This window comes from Chinchilla lanigera, unplaced genomic scaffold (assembly GCF_000276665.1).
Source record: "Chinchilla lanigera isolate Chin_1 unplaced genomic scaffold, ChiLan1.0 scaffold00045, whole genome shotgun sequence".
NCBI classification, from domain to species: domain Eukaryota; kingdom Metazoa; phylum Chordata; class Mammalia; order Rodentia; family Chinchillidae; genus Chinchilla; species Chinchilla lanigera.
This window is the reverse complement of record NW_004955446.1, coordinates 3,510,658-3,531,653: the sequence shown is the minus strand read 5'-3', so window position 1 is coordinate 3,531,653 and position 20,996 is coordinate 3,510,658. Positions and strand designations below refer to the sequence as shown.

General features: G+C 34.7%; 1 protein-coding gene across 3 annotated transcripts; it reads left to right on the top strand.

Moving 5' to 3' along the window:
• Positions 1-69: 69 nt before the first annotated feature.
• Positions 70-20,502, top strand: Ppwd1 (peptidylprolyl isomerase domain and WD repeat containing 1). Of its 3 annotated transcripts, XM_005392628.2 has the most exons (11): positions 70-284; positions 3,174-3,276; positions 5,104-5,204; positions 5,343-5,463; positions 7,674-8,121; positions 10,551-10,741; positions 13,602-13,791; positions 16,291-16,472; positions 17,510-17,591; positions 19,183-19,365; positions 20,314-20,502. In XM_005392628.2, exons 1-11 carry the CDS (start codon positions 95-97, stop codon positions 20,455-20,457), a joined length of 1,935 nt encoding a protein of 644 aa, XP_005392685.1. In that variant the 5' UTR covers positions 70-94; the 3' UTR covers positions 20,458-20,502. The 3 variants fall into 3 exon arrangements, with proteins under 3 accessions (XP_005392685.1, XP_013373865.1, XP_013373866.1); XM_013518411.1 differs by lacking the exon at positions 70-284 and having other exon boundaries at positions 3,184-3,265; XM_013518412.1 differs by lacking the exon at positions 70-284 and having other exon boundaries at positions 3,225-3,276; positions 5,104-5,129; positions 5,441-5,463.
• Positions 20,503-20,996: the final 494 nt, after the last annotated feature.

The window sequence follows — 20,996 nt, the reverse complement described above, 5'->3', positions numbered from 1 at the left end:
CGAAACACGCTCATACGCTGAGTGTACGCTGCGCCGCTGCTTTGGCATTGGTAGCTGAACTGTGCGTCGCATCTTTTCTGACGATTCAGACAACATGGCGGCAGAGAGTGGTAGCGATTCTCGCCTAAGAGGAAGGCGCCGGCGGGACACAGAGGAACCCGAAAAGACGGAATTTAGCGCGAGAGAGCTGACAGTGGCAGTGGCGCAAGAAAACGATGAGGAGAATGAAGAACGCTGGGTTGGGCCTTTACCTGTGGAAGCAACACTGGCAAAGAAGAGAAGAGGTAGCTGCAGAGATACAACAATAGCAAATTGGCATGCTGCGCCTGCTAAGTGGGAGGTTTGAGTTCCTGCAAGACCCGAAGAGGGGTGGTGTGTGATTATGGGGTATTGTGCTCAGAACAGATTGTCATCTCATTTGTGGCAGCTTGGTATTTGAACGTTCACCTACAATGGGGATGTGGGTTTGAGTGTCTTTTTGCTAGCATATAACCATGTTGGTCGCTGACGTGTTGATGCTAAAGCTAACATGTTTGGTGCCTCTCATTTAATCCCCTGGCAGCCACGTGAGGTTGAAATTTCTAATTCCGTTTAGGAAATGTGGGGAAGGCTACTGGTTCTTTCGTCTTTAGTTTGGAAGTGTTGTTACTGGGGTACGGGAGAAAGGAAGTGCCTAGTTAGAATTATAAAGCAAAGGAATTTCAGCCCTGAGTGTTCTATGAATTTTCAGACCGAGGGAAAGTTATTTAAGCTTCCTAGGTCATATTTTTTTTTTCCCATTCAAAACCTGAGGTCTGTGGTTGTCAAACCATATCCATAAAATACCAGGGACTGAAACATTTTGCCACTAATGTGAAACTATAAATTTTTATCAAATAAAAAGAATGGGGAAAAGGATAGATGAAATTGTCTTTTGAGCTTTTTCTATGAAATAATTTACTTAAACGTGTAAAACAAAATGTATTTCTAAGGTCATGTCTTAATCACTCTTCCCTATTTAAACCACTAAGTGATTTTATTTTTAAAACCGAGTCTTAACTCTCTAACATGGCGTGTAAGTTCTTTCTGATAGGATCAATCTTTACCTATCCGGTATATCTGCCATGTCATATAAGACCTTTGTGATGTGACTGTCTTTACCTATCCAGTACATCTCCAGATATATCCAGGATATCTCCAATATGTCTATACCTATTTTGCACTTCAGCCATACTAAACGACTTGAGAATGGGACATGTACTTTGTTTGGATGCTGGCCTCAGATACCATAGTGTCTATGATACACGTAGAATAATTTCTCTCCCATCTTTGAATTAAGTTGTTTAACGTGCAGCATTTAGCTGTCACCTCTGGGTTTCAAGGGTCATTGATCATAATTCTGAAATAATGTTTTTCATATTAAGTTTACAAGAAGCCTTCATATTTTATGTATTTAAATTTTGAAAAAACCACTTTTTTGAACATTGTAGATTGAATTCCTTAAAATACATTATTATTTTCTTTTTCTCTTTTACAGGCTGATCCTCTTTTTAATTGTTTCCATAGCAACCTTTTCCTTCATGACCCTTGCTACAATTTGCAATGGAATATTTTCTCTTGTGGCTCTCTGCTTGTTTCTTTCCATGGCTAAGACTAAACATTAGGGACGATTGTGCCTGTTTTTGCTCCAGTGCTTGGTGCCATGCTTTGCATGAAGCAGGTGCTCCATAAATATATTAACGAATATTAGTGAATGAATATTATAACATGTTTTAAATTATTTTATTGTATTTGAATATTACACATTCTCTTTTAATGAAAGAAATGGGGGTAAATGAAAAAATCCAAAAACTATTAAAATGCTGATAATAATTTTAGGAAATAAGTATCTTATAAACAATATAATTGAGACAGAGAAGAAAATTATCAGATATAAAAATCTTTACCCTTTATCAGTGCTTATTTTTTAAGCCAGGCAATAGTGTATTCAGTTTGAAGAAAAAACTGAAATTAAAAGACATGTAAGAAATGTTTTTTAAAAAAAAATCATTGAAAATTTTCTCTAAAAGGACAGTGTTTAATAATGTTAGCTTTCTATAAATGGAGCCAACTCCTTTAATATATTCTTTGGAAGTTAGACTTTTGTATTTACATTTTCACATGAAGAAAATACAAGTATACTTTTATGTATAAAAGCCTCACTGTAAATAGTGCAGGATTAGTATGGAGGCATCAAAGTTTCCTAAGCTCTTTCTAGCTCTCTACTCATGGGGCATGGTCCTCATCTTCATTGTCCTGATTTAATTAAAATAATAGCAGTCCTGTTCCAGTTCCAAGAAGGAAAAAGGGGTACAGTTTTAAAGAAAGCTTTCTATCATAAAACACACTTTACCCACATTGTATTATTAATATATTTGTCACTGAAGGTTAAGATGAGAAAGGAATCTTTAACTGGATGTAAATAAGCCCACATAAAATTGGAGAATCTATTACTAATAAGGTAAAAGTAGTTTGCTAAATATACCAAGTTTGAGTGTGGTACCCAGCAGTCATGAAAAACTCACAATAACTCATATATATATATGCATGTTTGGCCATTATTGGATTATTTGCTACATATATGAGCTCATATAATAAATGAAGATTTCCTGAAATTATTATTTAGAGCTCTAATAGGTGTTTTATGCCTGGAAAAAAAAATCTAAGAAGCATTCAAATAAATATTTTCTAGGATTTTCTCAGCTCGAAAAATCTAAGCATGTTTTTGTCTTTATGTGATTCAACTCAGCATCAGTGACCTAAAAGAAGATCAGTGCCTTTGAAAATGAACTGAGACATGTTGGCCACAGGTTTCTTTTTAAATTAGTGCTAGTGACTGGGATTTACATAGTTAGGAAAGTGGTTGTTAAATTTTTATGAAGCTTTTTACAGCATTTCTTTTTTTAAAATGGAACCTTCATTTTAAGCCAGAACCATTCAGTTGATTGGCACACTTGGGACAGTTAAGCATCTGTATAATCCCTGGGAACATGTAATAACTGACTAAATAACGGTGCTATTCAGTATTGTGAAATAAAGTTAAAGCTAACATAATAGACACTAAATTTAAGTACAATTAGAAAATTCTAAAGAAAATACAAAATAATATTCACTTCATTAATTTATTAAAAATATTTTTTACTTTCCCCCCACAGTTCTAGAGTTTGAAAGAGTGTATCTTGATAATCTCCCTAGTGCATCCATGTATGAGCGCAGTTACATGCATAGAGATGTTATCACCCATGTGGTATGTACCAAGTAAGTCTTATCAGAGCTTTTTTCCCTCAGGAATTGTTTTGTAAAGCTTCAATGTTGAGATGGATTTATAGAAGTAATTTTAGCTATATAGAAATATATTTTTATTTTAATTCCATAAAGTTCTTTCCTATGTCATTTAAGGAATGTGTTCACTAAGACAGAAACCCAGAGTATGTGTACTTATTTTTTCTTAGAAAGTGTAGAGGGATGAAACAAGTAGTGTCTGAGCTTCCCCAATGAGAGAACGTATTACTAAAGACAGGAATAATTAATAGCTGGAGTCTTTGGTGCTAAGATATTAGGAAGAAAGACATGCTAGAACTATCCAAGGACCTTCAAAATGGGTGAGTGGGGAATTTCCAGTAGTGATATTCTACTGTGGATCTATCCTCAATAAGTCCACGTCATGTGCTAAGGCTTTTGCATAACTTTTCTCAAAGAACAGCTTTATGGGGCAGTATATGATCTTCATTTTTATTGATGAGTAAACATATTTGGAAACGTAATGGCAGAGGAGGCTGAAAAAAATTAAGGGCTAAATCTCAGAGGAATCTTCATACAAGGAATTTTATGGATCGTGAACCTGTGAACAGGACTTTTTTTTAAAGAACCACTCTGGCTGTGCTGAGGTGAATGAATTCAAAGAGGACAAGAATAAATACAGGGAAAATAAATAGCAAGGAGGCTAATGTAGACATCTGGAGGAGATGTGATGGTGGCTTGGATATCAGCAGTGAATACATAGAAACTTTAAGGGTTTTTTGTATCACTCTTAATAGCTATGGATTGCTTTGTTTTGGGACCAGTCTATTAATCTCTTAAAACAAGTTGTACTTTAGATATGAATGTACATATGTTCATATTTCATGTATAGGACAGTTCATACTAAATATAAGCACTTACGTTAGTACAAACGTCAGTGTATGAAGCATCTAATGGGTACTAGCACTGTTATTACTCTTTTAGGTCTGTTTTATTTTTAAACTCAAGGCTGTGGAGCATAACAAAAACATGATAGGTTTTATGCTAAGATAGATGTGAAAGCCACTGACTAGCTATGAACCTAGGACAAGCAAATTTTAATATTTTAAAATTATTTTAGGATTTGTAAAATACTGATAAAATATCCATCTAATATAGTTGTTATAAAGATTAATTGAGGTTATATGTATGAAGTACTTGGCATATACTTGGTATCAATAAATAGTTTCTATTTTTCTTATAGAAAAAACTGTTCTGAATCTTTCTGAATCCAAAATGCTTGGATGGACTAGAAAACAAATTTATGTTGAATTTTGCTGTATGTGAAAGTAGTTTATCAGCTTCTGAAAAATAGTACATTTTCTCATGGAAAGACTACCTACAGGATAATTTTAGCAATAAGAAATCCAAAAGTCTAGTGATTACTAGAGAGATTTATTTATCTTATTATTTGTGTATGTGTGTAGTGGTGAGGATTGGTCCCAGGGCTTTCACACTGAGCTACATCCCTAGTCCTTTTTATTCCTTTTAAAACAAGGGTCTCACTAAGTTGCCTAGGCAGGGCTTCATCTTGCAGTCCTCCTGCCTTAGACTCCCCGAGTGCTGGGATTACGTGCATATACCACCATACCTAGCTTTATTTTTAATGTCAAATTCTAATTCTGTTCTGATCTACTTCTGGGATTAAAATTAGTTGAACTCTCCTATCTATACAGGTACAGTGGTCACAGATACGGTAAACTTGTACAGCATGTATGCATACATATAATCATTGAAATAACCAAAGATTTTGAATGATTCATAGATCTGTTTTAGAAGTTAACTTTTAAAATCTTGTATATGTAGGACAGACTTTATTATTACTGCCAGTCATGATGGACATGTTAAGTTCTGGAAAAAGGTAGAAGAAGGAATTGAATTTGTCAAACATTTTCGTAGTCACCTGGGTAAGAATCTCATATTTTTGTTTTTTATAGATCTTTTAAACTGTACCAATTAGTTTCTTTTAAAAATACTGTTTTTCTTTGAATTATGTACTTTCATTGGTATTTACTCAAATGTTTTAATTTTATTTATTGAAATAGGGATTATTGAGAGCATTGCTGTTAGCTGTGAGGGAGCGTTGTTCTGTTCTGTGGGTGATGATAAAGCAATGAAGGTGTTTGACGTAGTGAACTTTGACATGATCAATATGCTGAAGCTTGGGTGAGTCTTTTTAAATATATTTTTTAACTTTGTAAAATAACTTTTAAACCAAACTTTACTATTTCATAAGTCATTTCTTAACAGTATATTACACACCTTTTTAAAAATGTGCTTGGGAGAAATTAGACTGAATCTTTGTGATGTTGTTTGGAGGCTTCTGCTTTAGCAGAATCTGATTAGAAATTTCCAAACAGCATCACAACAAGGATTCATTATATCTAACTAATACTACTTACAATATTAATAAGGACCCATCATATCTAATTACTTGTACTTAGAATCAACTTCCTTCCTGTACTGTACTTATTTTAATAATACAGATTTGTGTTCTTATAAGGTTTTGGAACTTCTAGGTGGATTTTAAACTTTAGAGTATATTGATATACAAATTTTGTGGTTTACAGTAATAAGACTTACACTCTATTTTAAGAATATCTTTTTAAGTTAACACACTAACTTAACACATCTCTAAATGAAATACCATTGAAAGTCATAGAACTGTCAGAAAGTTTTCCAACTTGTTTTATTCTGCCTGTGTGGCATAACAAAATACCGTAGACTGGCTTCACAGAAATTTTTTTCTCACAATTCTGATGGCCAGAAATATCTAAGATGAAGATTTCAGCACGATTTTTTTTCTGGTTTCTGTGTCCTCATGTGATTTAGGGAAGGAGGAATGGGAGAGGGATGTCTGTGTGTGTGTGTGTGTATGCACATGCACACACATGCACATGTAGTGGGATATGCTAAGGATTGAACCCGGGGCCTTTGCCTTCTTATAAAGCCATCGGCCTAGCAGATTAAGGCTTCACCGTTATGACTTCATTTAACTTTAATTATGTCCTAAAAAACCCATCTCCAAAAAGTACTACTTTGGCTTACATGATGTCCATAATTTAAAAAATTCCAAATTTTAGAATTTCCTTCAAAATCACTTTTATTTTATGATCTACTAAAGGAACCTAGTTTAATTTATGAACTTCTTCTTAACCAGAAATAAACTTACCAGGGGCTGGGGATTTAGCTCAGCGGCACAGCACTTGCCTGGCAAACACGAGGTCATGAATTCAATTCCTGGTACCGGAAAAAAAACAAAAAAAAACAAAAAGACTTACTTACCTTGATCATCTTTCTTACTCTCCAGCTTGTTTTCCCCAGACATTGCATATTTTTAAATATCAAATCCATTCACAAATATTAAACTGCAGCCTTTGAAAATATTCAAAATACAGTGGTACCTCAGTTAATGAACTTAATTCTTTCCATGATTCTGGTCACAAACCAAATTGGATGAAAGCCAAATCAAATTTGTCCATAAGGTCAACATTGAACCTAATTTGATTTTTTTTTTTTTTTGGTACCAGGAATGGAACTCAGGACCTTGCACTTGCCACGCAGGCACTTGTGCCGCTGAGCTATATCTCTGGCCCTGAACCTAATTTGATTTGGTTGTCTACCATTTAACTCAATTTACCACCAGAACCATGGAAGGAGTTAAGTTTGTGAACCAAGGTACCACTCTAATATATTTTAGGCATTGATAGAAATTGTAGATGAGTTCCAAACTGCTGTTGAGTATTAGCACCATGGTTCATATAATAGTGGAATGTCTTAGAGTGACTATTTTGTAGGAGTCAGCAGTCATTTGAATGTGTAATTTGGTATAAGATTAAATCTATCCTAGTTCTTTTACACTTTATTCATCAGGCAGCATATCCAAAGCTTACAGTTTTTATTTCAAAATTGGTCAATGATAAGAGTGTGATGGGAAAGTGTTTTTCTTTTGAATAAAGTTAAAACTAAAATAATTGTTTCAAGAAAGAATTTATGTACTACGCCATTATATGCTAACCTATTTAAAAGTCAGTAATATGCAAACTATTTTACTGAAAAGACAATATTCCAGAATATCTTAAAGCTCAAGTGTGATTAGGTTTCCTTATCTACCCAAGAGAAATAAATGGGCTGATATATGGAGTTTTCCTGTTTGGTAGATCCTCAGAAGTTATTATCATTATATTGATGGTGTCAAAATTTAGTAACTATTCTTAGCTCTTCCTCCCCATTCTGTGTCTCTTACTTTTGAGTGCACAATCCAAAACTGTCTAGATCACTGTTTAAGACGTTGATGTAGTAATGGTCTGGGAAAGGGTGCCTGCTTTCTATATTGGCCTTTTTTTCCCCCACTCCTCCTCAATTCACTGTTTCAGCTATTTTCCAGGACAATGTGAGTGGATTTATTGCCCAGGAGATGCCATATCTTCAGTTGCTGCTTCTGAGAAGAGTACAGGAAAAATTTTCATTTATGATGGTCGAGGAGATAACCAACCCCTTCATATATTTGATAAACTCCATACATCACCTCTTACTCAGATACGACTGAACCCAGTTTACAAAGCAGTGGTATCTTCTGACAAATCTGGAATGATTGAGTACTGGACTGGGCCTCCTCATGAATATAAGTTCCCAAAAAATGTAAACTGGGAATATAAAACTGATACAGATTTATATGAATTTGCAAAGTGTAAAGCCTATCCAACCAGCATATGCTTTTCACCTGATGGGAAGAAAATAGCTACTATTGGTTCTGATAGAAAAGTTAGAATTTTCAGGTTTTTAACTGGAAAACTCATGAGAGTCTTTGATGAATCATTAAGTGTAAGTGCAATTTAAATTTAATCAGACTTTTCTAAAACTGTCTATTTTTCTGCTATTTCTTGAAAAACAGTTTTTCTGGATTCTTTCTTAACACATTAACGATACTATTTAACTGACTTCTATCTTGTATTGTTACTCTTCCAAACTCTTGCCTAGGTTTACTGTGTGGTATTTTTGAAGCCAGTTAACCTCCTATTTAGGAATAGGAAGGATGAGACTGGGATGTTTTTATTCTTTTTGTTTTTTCCACTTTTGTCTGCAAGCTACTCCTCTTAAGACCCTCTAAATTTATTTTAGACTCCCTTCTCTTCCTACTTTATTCACTGTTTTGTCCCTATGACCAACTTGTAGCTCTTAAAAGATTCCTTAAGAGATATTCAGAAGCTGGGTGTGGTGGCAAATGCCTGTAATCCCAGCACTCAGAAGGCTGAGGCAGGAGTATCATCAAGAGTGAGGCTAGTGTATATATATGGAGACTCTGTCTCAAAAAACCAAATTAAAAGAAAAATTCAGAATCTGTTCTGAGTGGTGCATTTCACTCTATGTCTTGTCATCAACATTTATCTTATCCCTAGGTGATAAGATATGAATAAAGCTGTGACAAAAGTCAAGAATTTGGCAAAAAATGAAAATAATCAATTAAACTAGTTATTTAAAATGCTAGTGACCAAGAAATAACCAGACTCTTGTAGTTCTATGTTGGAGAAAGGGACAACTTCTAACCATATATCAAGTCCCAGTTTAACAAAAAAATTTAATGCAGTGGTGTGAAGTTTTATCTTTCATTATTTATTACCTGAAATGTGCAGGGTCACTGCATATAGCCATACATTTTAGACCCTATATAAAGGCTAAAGTACTGTAAAAGATTCTAGTCACATGTTTATTAGGTTGGATAAACATTTATGAAATACTTATATATGGGCAGATAGCTACCTGTAGACTTTACATTGTGAAACAAAGTTTTTTTTCTTGCAGCAAGAAAGTACCTCATCATGAGTACCTCATTAGAAAGTAGTTCAGTGTTCTAGGCAATTCCTGGCACATAAGTGAACAATAAAATTTAATATATAATTAAGCTTTAATACAGGAGACAAGAAAGCCTAACAAGGCTTTTCAGCATGTTTATAAAACCTTGGACTCATGCCTTATACCCTAACATACACACTTCCTTTTTGATTTTTGTGTATTTTTCTTCTCATATCTACACTAGAAGAGATTAAAGAGTCAATACAAGTGTGAAAACAAAGAAAGAAATAGTATATAACTGGCTTATTTTATCTGCAATGGAGAGCTACTTGAGTTAAACTTGATGTCCTGAATGTGTAAAAAACTGCGCGTAAATATAATACCATTTGGAATACAAATACAGAGTAATTGAGATGTGATTCACATTTTGAAAATGTGGCTTAAATGTCAAACGAAAAGTAAATCAAGTTTCCAGATGTACTCATTTATCATAAATGACATTTACCCAATAGTAATCTAATATAAATACCCTACATGAAAGCAACTCGAAATATTTTTGTGAAATATCATGAATTTGTTATAAATAAGAGTTCATTTATTCAAGAGAAATTACATATTTGTTAAATGTCGGGTGCAGGCTTCTTGCACAAGGATCTCATATTCTATAGCTACACTGTCCCATAGAAATAAGCACAACCACATGTGGCCTTGGGCTACTTGATATGTCTAGGCTGAGTAGAGGTGTGCTAAAAGTAAAATACACGTAAGATTTCAAAGACTTACTACCTAAAAAAAAGAATGTTTTCTCAGTTCTTTTAAATTGTTAATATAGGACTACTAATAACATTAAAATGAATTTCACCTGTTTTTATTAAACATAAAAATTAACTACTAGAAAATTTAAAATTACTTATGTGGCTTGGCTTTACATTTCATTGGAAAAAGCTAGTTTGAGTTTGGGGTTTTTTTTGGATTTTTTTTGTTTGTTTGTTTTCTGGTACCGGGAATTGAATTCACAACCTTGCACTTGCCAGGCGGGCGCTGTGCTGCTGAGCTAAATCCCCAACCCCTTAGTTTGAGATTTAAAAGGCAACAGATATTATCATTTCTATAATAGAAAAGCTACATTAACCAACTGTATGCATTCATTTTAATTAGAAAAAGCAATCACTGTTTAATGCAAACTAATGTTTTTGGTGTGAGAGCTCAAACTCAGGGCCTCACACGTCCTAAACACTGGCTGTACCACTAAGCAACATTCCCAGATCTAAAATACTACTTTTCATGATTGAATTTATTAATGTCTTTTTAATTCATGTACAGGGTTTAGAATCTTAAGATACATAAATATACAAACTGTTAATGGCTCTTAATGTGTATTCTGCTTCTGATAATTGATTCTCATTGCCTCTTATATGTAGGTATGTAGCATTTTTGTTAATAAATGGTTTATTTCCTAGATGTTTACTGAACTGCAGCAGATGAGGCAACAGCTGCCAGACATGGAATTCGGCCGACGAATGGCTGTAGAACGTGAGTTGGAGAAGGTGGATGCTGTAAGATTAATTAATATAGTTTTTGATGAAACTGGACACTTCGTGCTGTATGGAACAATGCTGGGCATTAAAGTTATAAATGTAGAGACAAACCGGTAAGTTTAATGAGAGGTATGGTTTATTAAAAATAGTTATATAGTACTACTTGCTCCATCAGGGAAACGCTCAGTTTGGTTTGTTCCCTGACAAGTGGAAGGATCCCAAATGTCTAAATGAAACTAGATGTTTTGACTGGGTTTTTCTGTGGGCTCTCAGTTGTTTATAATCAATGTAAATATTTCTACTTTGCTATTTGTAAAAGAAATGGGAAGAAGATAATGCATAATTCCATTTTTAAACAAGTTACAGCGTCATTTTTGTTTACTGATTTAAATTAGCTTGTTTTATGTTAAATGTTGCCAAATATTTTATACAGTTCAGCATTGTATCCTGCCAGATGTAAAATCAGAAGTTAAACTACATGAAACCACAATATGTCTTTTCTTAAAACAGTACATTTTGGTCTTGATACAAAATATAATCAGACACTATCATTGAATATAAAGAACTTACAGAAGCCAAGTGTGTTTGTGCCTGTCTATACAGTGATCCCAGCACTTGGGAGGCTGAAGCAGGAAGATTATTGCAAGTTCCAGACGAGCCTGGGCTACAGAGTGAGCTGAAGGCCAGCCTGAACTGCACAGTGAGACCCTGTCTCAAAAAGACGAAAAAGAAAAACAGAACTTACAGAATATTTTAAGGGGAAAAAGTCTTGTGCTATACATTGCCATGTAAACATACTTACGTTATAATTCTTGGCACTCTAAATTCTTGAACATCTTGCAAAAGGATTAAAGTAATAGGATTAGCTGAAAGTGTATAGTTATCCCCTGATGTCCATGGGGAATTGGTTCCAGGAACTCTTATGGATACCAAATTCAAGTCTCTCATATAAAATAGTGTAATATTTGCATATGACATACACATATCTTCTTATACTAATAACACCTAATACAATGTAAATAGTTATTATATTGTATTATTATGGGAATAAGGAAAAAATATATGTGTCAATACAATACATTCGTTACAGTTAAAAAGCCTATACTGACACATTTTCACCCAAAGTCCATAGGTTGCATTGAGTTCCCTTTTTAAAATTAGTATGTGCTTGCAATACATAAAAAACAACTTGTAATGGGGAAGTGGTACATATACATACTGCATCTTGACCTTTTTAACTTCTCCTTCCACTTTCCTTCCTCTCACCTCCCTAATCCTCAAATCCCCTTCCCATCTCCACAAAGACTGTCTGTTTCATGTCATCTTTTATTTTACTTGTACTTTGGATTCTCATATTAGAGAAACCATCAGTACTTAACCACATTAGGTTTCAAATTTGATGTTAACACATTCTGTGTGTTTGGACAAAAGAATACTGACACATGCATCCACTATTAGAGTATCAAACAGAGTAGTTGCACTGCCCTCAAAATCCTCTGTGCTTGAACTGTTCACCAGTTGGTATCCTTTAAACCCTGGAAAACACTAGTCTTTTTATTTCTCCAGTTTTGCCTTTTCAAGAATGTCATAGTTGGAATCATACTGTATGTACCCTTTTCAAGTCAGCCTCTTTCAATTAGTAATGTACATTTGAACTTTTCCCATGGCTTTCTGTATTTTGACAGTTCATCTCTTTTTAGCGCTGAATAAATACTCCATTATGTGTGTCACAATTTAGCCATCTATCTACTGAAGGACATCTTGCTTACTTCTGAGTTTTTGCATTTAGAAGTAAAGCTGCTATAAACATCCATGTACATATTTTTGTGTGGACATTGAAGTTTTCAGTTCCTCCCCAAAATCACTAGGTATCACCCAGCCTGCTACCTACTGTCATGAGCTACAGGGCAGGGTTAAGAGCTATGTCTGTCCTCGAAGTCCTGGGTGATAGTGCCATTTTTCCTCAGGACTCCGGGACAGGTCCAGGCGTGGAACTCAGTTCCTCTTCACACCAGGTCCCAGATGACACTAAATTTTCCATCTCCAGGTTGTCCACTGCTAGTCAAGGTCAGGCCTCAGTATATTTGTACATAGTGCTTAGACCTAACTCTGAGGTGGAGATTGGTCAGAAACTAAAAATTTCTTCCTTCTTGGACCTATTTCTCCAACTCATTGCATTAAACTAGCCCAAAAGGCACAGGAGAGAGCTCGGATGTCCAGTTTGAACACCAAAGATTTCTCCTCTTAATCTCTAAGCTCCCGGAAAAGTTGTCTCTTTCCTGAACTGTGCACAGGAAAACTTTCATGTCTGGACAACTCTGCTTGGCATTCTCCACTCCTTGAGCTTTCCTTTGCACATAACTTCTATTGTTGTTAAGTCTTAGTGGTTAGTTAGGAGTTACTAGAAACTTAGATGGGTCTACAGCCTTCTGAGCAGGAAAGTTTGAATATGGATGCAGAATAATGAAACAACTATTGTTAATGTCTTTAACACTAAAAGTAAATTACTCTTTTAGGACTAGAAAGGAAAGGTTTTCAACTCCTTTGGCTAAATACCAAGGAGCTGAATTGCTGGATCATATAGTAGCAGTATAGATTTAGTTGCATAAGAAACCAACAAATTGTATCTTCTAGAACGGCTGTACCCTTTTACATTCCCACCAGTAATGAGTGAGAGTTCCTCTTGCTCCACATCTTCACCAACATTTGGTATTGTTAGTATTCTCCATTTGAGCTGCTCTAATGTGTGGCAGTATTTTGAAAAATAAGTCTTTTTACCAGATGTCTTTTACTAATATTTTATCTCAGCCTATATCTTTTCATTATCTTCATTGTATTTTTACTTGAAAATTGTAATTGCCAACCAATTTAAAATACATTTTGGGGGTAGAGGGACACTAGTTTCTATAAAGCTGCCATGGTTAGAGCTAATTCTGGTAATTTTATTGTATAAAACAAAGTTATATTTTCCAGGTGTGTGCGGATCTTAGGCAAGCAGGAAAATATTAGAGTGATGCAACTGGCTCTGTTTCAAGGAATAGCTAAAAAGCATCGTGCTGCAACAACTATTGAGATGAAAGCATCTGAAAATCCTGTTCTTCAGAATATTCAAGCTGACCCAACAATAGTCTGTACATCTTTCAAAAAGAATAGATTTTATATGGTATGTGAAAGTACTTAGGAAATAGACCTTAATGTTTTTTTCCAGCTAGGTTGTAAATTTTATATTCTTGTTTTGTGCCTTCAGCTGGAGAGAATATTGGCACTCATAAAATTGGCACTCATGAAAACATCCCAAATTTGTTATTTCTTTACTTGCAATCAATCTGAGTCAATCAAGGAGTGACAGTAGGCAAAATAGGAACTGGTATACTAATTTTACCTTGCCAGTTGATATAAACTCAGTTGGCAGAGCAGAACTGGAAGAATTTGCATACCTTCTCTCTTTTTTTTTTTTTTTTTTTTTTTTTGGTTTTTCTCCGGTACCGGGAACCGAACTCATGACCTTGCGCTTGCCAGGCAGGCGCTTTGCCGCTGAGCTAAATCCCCAGCCCCTGCATACCTTCTCTTAATACATTTCCTTTTCTTCCTTTTGACTTTGCTGAGGTATACTTTTGGAGGGTTGAAGTGTAGTTCACTGGTAGACCATTTGCCTAGTACACACAAGGGCCTAGGTTTGATCCGCATCACTGCCACAAAATAAGTTAGTATGATTGGATTCATAATCAAACTCCTGAGATAACTATGAGTAGCACTAGCCTAATGGTTTATGCAAGCAGTAAAAATGTGTACCATAGAAGCTTCTACCATAGGCAACTATCCTACAAATTAAAGTCAGAACTTTGTTGAGACTGTTGTTTCTGTCTCAAATCTTTTAGTAACTCCCCAGCTGTCTAATTGGCTTTCCTCACTTCTGCAGCTTTATCTTTTTTCATTTATAGCTCATTTACTACAGTCAGTGTGTCATACTTGTTCCATTCACAGTAGTTTTGTTTTTTTTTTTTTTATTCTGAGCCTTTGAACATTGTACTTCTTCTGCCAGTCTCGTTTCTCCCATTTCCTACTCTAGCTCCTAGATTCCTGCTCAGAGCACCAACTCTGAGTTATATGTCCTTATGTTCTTCTTGTGCTTCCCCCATCGTATTATGTCACTTTTTTGCATGAAGATCAATGATTTTTTGTCTCTGAAATAGTTCTCTAGAAAATGTAAGATCCATAACTGTAGTGCACTGTGTCTTTTTCACTATTAAGTCCACAGAGTTTATTAAATTGACTGACCCATACATATTCATCTTACAAGTATACATATTGTGATTAGTTGTGATTAAGGTTACCTCCATTTGATAAAAGTACAAAATAGCCATTTCCCCACCCCAACCAGGCTTTCAACCTAAAATAGGTAGATTAAAATGACAATTTTGCTTAAAATTTTCAGTTATGCCTAAAAATTTATTAATGTATGTTAAAATGATTTGTTTTTACCTATAATTTAAGTATGATAAAGTAAAAGTAACCAGAGAATTCTAAAACATGCTAATTTTCCATCTAGTCTTATTTGATGCACATATCCTTAAGCAAAACTAAGATGGTAGGTGTGTGTATATATATAGATAGATATATAGATATGTAGGTATATCTATATATATGAGTTTTGTATCCTTTTAAATCCAACATCATGAAATAATAATAGAATTTGGTCTGCTAAATCCTGATAACTTTAAAAATTTATATAAATACATAGTACAGTAGTCAACTTATGCCCTTAGAAGCTAGAGAATAAGATGAAAACATCCCAAGTTCATTATTTCTTTACTTACAATCAATCTGAGTCAATCAAGGAATGACAGTAGGCAAAATAGGAACTGGTATACTCATTTTACCTTACCAGTTGATATAAACTCAATTGGCAGAGTAGAACTGGCTTAGAGAAAATTTGTACTTACTGAGAGTCAAGTAAAATAAACTGCCTTGAGAAGTCCAGAGTTTTAACAACTGAAAGACTTTTTTCAATTCTCCTTGAGGCCTAAAGATTTTGAGATTTCTACATCCTCACTCTTTGTTTTCTTTCTTGTAAGCTTCAGAATGTAGAATCAGGTCATATTCTAGGGGGGAAAAGTTAAGATCTATTATTGATTCCCCTTTGTGAATCCTTATCCTGCCTAGCAATGGATTCTGTTCATGAAATGGTCAATATGTATTGGCCAGTGCTCTCTAAGCACTTTATATCTATCCATGTAATGTGCACAATTACTAAATTCATTGGGAGGTAAGGAATCATGAAGTGTAAGCAGCAGGTAGCAAACAAAGACGTACTAGAAGTCAGAAGATACCTCAAATAAAAGTTACTACCTTGTTAAATATGCTCCCAAGGAAATTTCTACCTAAAAAATTAAATGTCATTTTTTTTTAAGTCTCATTTTAAGTCATACATATGTATAGTATTGCATGGAGTGTTTCATATTAGCTAATAATTTAACAGCCTTACATGTTTTATGATGGGAAGCGATTCCTGGAATAAAGATGTATTCTGAGGTGAATTCTTTAGTGTTCTGGTGAATTCTTTAGTTTTCTAAAATATATTATAGAAATGCAATTTTCGTATTCATGAATTTTACCAGATGAAAACTTAAATTCATTCAGTCACTTTTTATTTACCTTCGAGTTTACCAGACGAGAACCAGAAGATACAAAAAGCGCGGACTCGGACAGAGATGTTTTTAATGAGAAACCTTCTAAAGAAGAAGTCATGGCAGCTACTCAAGCTGAAGGACCTAAGCGAGTTTCAGATAGTGCCATTATCCACACAAGCATGGGAGACATTCACATCAAACTTTTTCCTGTTGAGTATGTGAAATTTTTATCATTGTATCTAAATGCCATTTTTCTTTGTAAATGTATTGTTTGAAACTATACTGTTTAAAATGTGTTATTTTGACTTAAAGAATTTTGAAGAAATGTTAGAATAGCTGTTCTTAGATTTCTGTAACTGTTCCACTGAACAATGGGAAGAATTTTATACATACATTCACAGGTTTATTATAAGGACAAAATATAGACTATGAAAGTGCTGAATGTGGGGCAGGGATGTAGCTCAGTGATAAACTGCTTAATCATTTCCGAGGCTGGGTTTGATCCTCAGCACTGCAAAGAAAAGGGAGGCAGGCGCTGAATATAAAGTCTACAAATGTGTGTCATTGTTACCATTAACAGCCAAACTAGGTTTTGTGGCTTGCTTATTATAACTGGTCTTCGTCTTACAGCAAATCCTTATGGAAAGGACAATTGTTTTTCCTTCTTTAATCCTAGTAGCAATAAGCTTTAAAAATAAAATCCCAACAAAAAGGTAAGGGCTGTAGTTATTTAAAAGTTGAAAAATATTCTGGATAGCTTAAAAGTTTATAAAACAAACATATAGTACCAAACAGAATAGCTTTTAAAGTTGTTTAAATTTGGGAAATGCTGTTTCTGTGAGCAAGTCTTTGGTCAACAGTGAGTCACTGTACTATAGCATTGTTTTCATAGGAATATTACCTTTCCTAGGATCTTAACCCACTATTATATATTGTAAATTAACTTAGAATACATATCTAAAGGTGCTGTGGTTGTATTTTTTTAAACTACTAAATGACCTTGAAATATAAATACTGTGTCAAACTCATTAAGCAACCATGATCTAAAGTTACTGTATGAACAGTGAGAATATACTACTGCTTATATGCCCTTTCACCTAGTTTGTCCTGCAAATAGAAAAGGTTATTAAAAAGATTCACCTTTGAAATATTCAGAATACATTGAGAATAGTATTAGAAAGCAGAACTGCAAAGAAAATTGTCTTAAGGTGCTTTAAAAGAGTTTCATATTTTTAATGTATATCTTACTAGGTGCCCTAAGACAGTGGAAAACTTCTGTGTTCATAGTAGAAATGGTTATTATAATGGGCATACTTTTCACCGTATTATTAAGGTAAGTTACGTAAATTTCTAATTTTTGTGATTTAACAAATAGTACATTACTGGACAAGGAATTTAAGCCTAAAGAATCCTCTTATGCATACTAGTTTATTAGAAGGAAACAGGAAAGTGGATTATAGAAGCCAAAAAAGAGAATGGATAATCATGCATATCCATAATCAAAGACAGAAGGAGCAACATTCATTCAGTAGCTAAAGCAGAGGGTAAGATAATGGATAAAAGGTCATGCTGAGGTAAAACCAAGTAACAAAGGTAACCAGTTCCTGGTACCTATGCAAGGTCTAATCGAGAGGATAAGTTTTTAAACCATAGAAGAGCACAATGCCACCTGACCCATGAGACCACTTTTATACCTGAGTAGGAGAGTAAGCTCAACCCCAAAATTTTGAACAGGATCCCAGAAAAGATAGGGCAGTGATATAGTTCTTACTTATTGGCAAATCAGAGATGGGAGCGAGAGCTGGTTCTAATGCTGCACACCTGTAATCTTGACACTCAGAAAGCTGAAGCAGAATTGCTATTGATATGACAAGTGAGTTTATCGATAATGGCATTCACAAGAAACCAAAAGAGCAGGAACGAACAAAGCTTTATTGAGCCAGCTGATGGACAGTCTAACCAAGAGCCAGAGAAAATGTCTGCACTGATCTGGGTCTCACCTTCAGTTAATTACATTGTAGGTTTCCACAGTAACCATTACCTCATTTTTGGCAGTCTTACAAGAATGTCACACAGTTATCACAAAGTTTACTTCTCCCAGAAGGTCCGGCAGCCAAATTCCAAATGACCATTGCAGTTTAACTTTTAGTCTCCTTCCCAATCTATCCTGTTTGTGTTGTTCCCATTTTATGACTCCGCTCTGCTTTAAGTGAGTTGATAACTAATCAAGGTGAAGGGGTAAAAAGTGGGGGTCAACTACAGCTTAAGTGAACTTTAAGTGACTTCTCTTAATATGGAGTTAAAAACAGAAAATAGTCTCTTTTGCCCTATCATTACAACTTCAAGGCTAGCCTGAACTTCATAGTGAGACTCTATCTCCAAAAGCAAATAAAAAAATAAAAAGAAAAATCAACTAGTTGTCAAGAGTTCTGAAGGAATTAGTCAAACAACTCCTCTATAAATTCTGTGACATTTCAGGTGAGATAAAGATGATGAGGACAGTTGTATAAGACATAAAATACACAATCTTAACACTTATTTACTATTTATGTTAGGAAAGTAGTGCATGTCTATAGATGAGAAGACCTTTGTATTGGGGTGGAGAGACAGGGTCTCACTATATAGTTCAGGCTGGCCTCAAATTCATGGCAATCCTCCTGCCTCAGCCTTCCAATTAGTGGGATTACAGGTGTGTGACTCTGAGCCCATCCCAAACCTTTGTATTCTTGTTTCAGTCACTGAATGAAAATACATCATCCATATTTAACTAAGGGTAATGTAACTACTTTATAAGAGATACTTAAGGAAGCGAGAATCTCATTGAATACAAAGCACTCTTGGCCAGAAATACATAAAACGTTAAAGGCCTTCATATATAGACTATTTTAAGAAATGTAACATGCTTTTATATATTTTCTGTTAAGGGTTTCATGATTCAGACCGGAGATCCGACAGGTACTGGTATGGGAGGAGAAAGCATATGGGGAGGAGAATTTGAAGATGAATTTCATTCAACACTCAGACATGACAGACCATACACCCTCAGCATGGCTAATGCTGGATCAAATACTAATGGATCACAGTTTTTCATAACAGTAGTACCAACGGTGAGTGCATTCTTTATAAACCATCAATTCATAGGTTATGATCTAAGACAATGAAGTCAGTGGACAAAAGAGCCGTGTTATTCTCTACCTTCTGCATACCTGCCAAGATACAAAAATGAAAACAATTGGAGAAGAGTTGATAAAATACAACTAGGTAGCAACTAACTACCATATAAACTACCATATAACTAAGTAGCATATAACTAGCTAGGTCATCTAGCTGTTGTTATGCAATTCCACAAAATTATAAGAAGTGTAAAATTTTTCAAAGAACAAACAATGAAGAAAGGAAAAATATTACTGGTGTCAGTTATGTTTATAATGTAACTGTATTCACCTTTGAGTAACATGAGGAAACAAATGGTGAGACATGATTAACTTGCCACAGGGCAAGTAAAATGTAGACCTACAAACTGAACTATCAGTTACATCAATTACCACCTATTATCAATTACAATACATGGTAAACTATCTCATACTGCTTCTTAATTGTCCAGGAAAGATCCTACAAAGAATTTCTGAAGCCTTAGTGTTAATTTTTTAAATCCACGCAAAGTAACCTAACTTTAGCAAATATCTACCTCTCTTTGGTGTGAAGAACATAGATTTAATTGAACTTGATCCTCTGTTTGGGTTCCTTATTCATTGATCTTACTAAAAACATGGATTGAAAATATTCAGAAAGAAAATTGCATCTAGAGATTTAATATTACAGGGGAATGAGGGATACCAGTCCTCCCTGAATACTAAAGAGTAATGTGTGCTTGTATGTCTTTATATAAACTGGGAGTAACTTTTAAAAGCTGCTATGTTTTTATTGTTCCAAAATTATTGTGTGTCACTTTAAATACATTAATAAAATGAACCAAGAACTTTAATTGTTCATCCAAGAGGTATGAGTTAAGAAAGCCACATTTACCAACATTTTCCATTTGTCCTCCAACACAGCCTTGGCTTGATAATAAGCACACAGTATTTGGAAGAGTGACGAAAGGAATGGAAGTTGTGCAGAGGATCTCCAACGTCAAAGTCAATCCCAAAACAGATAAACCTTACGAGGATGTCAGCATTATAAATATCACTGTCAAGTAGAATAAGATGTTTCACTATATTTGCAAATAAATGTACATTTATTGACAGGCATGGTGGCGCATGGTTGTAATTCCAGCACTTGGGAGGCTGAAGCAGGAGGATCCTTGCGAGTTTGAGATTAGCATGGGCTACAAAGTAAGCTCAAGGCCAGCCTGAAATGCAAAGTGAGACCCTGTCTCAAAAAAGACGAAAAAAAAAAAAAAAGGAATACATTTATTAAATACAAGATTTACATTAGGAAACTTAAAACTTGCTGATTATAAAGTCATGTTTTAAAACATGCAGTGCTATATTTTTCTCATTAAAGTCTGTTTTGTAAAAACTGCCTTTGTCTTGCAGTATTTCTAATCCTAAGAGATGGTGAAGTAGACTACACTCAGGCAAATAGCATTCCTTATAGGTAATTTCTCTTAAGTCTCAAAAATATTAACTTATTAAATATTGGGAGTGGTGCATACTTGTTCCTTACCTTTGAAAAACATGCCAGATACTGTGCCCTTATGTTTAGAAGAGGGCAGAACAGTCTGGGGTGGTGGTGG

What these genes read in the sequence shown, in the direction of transcription:
- Ppwd1 (XM_005392628.2), top strand. Translation starts at nt 95, where the DNA reads ATGGCGGCAGAGAGTGGTAGCGATTCTCGCCTAAGAGGAAGGCGCCGG. An exon ending in ACTGGCAAAGAAGAGAAGAG is followed by an intron (nt 285 to 3,173) that starts GTAGCTGCAGAG and finishes TTCCCCCCACAG; the next exon opens with TTCTAGAGTTTGAAAGAGTG. An exon ending in CTTTTCACCGTATTATTAAG is followed by an intron (nt 17,592 to 19,182) that starts GTAAGTTACGTA and finishes TTTTCTGTTAAG; the next exon opens with GGTTTCATGATTCAGACCGG.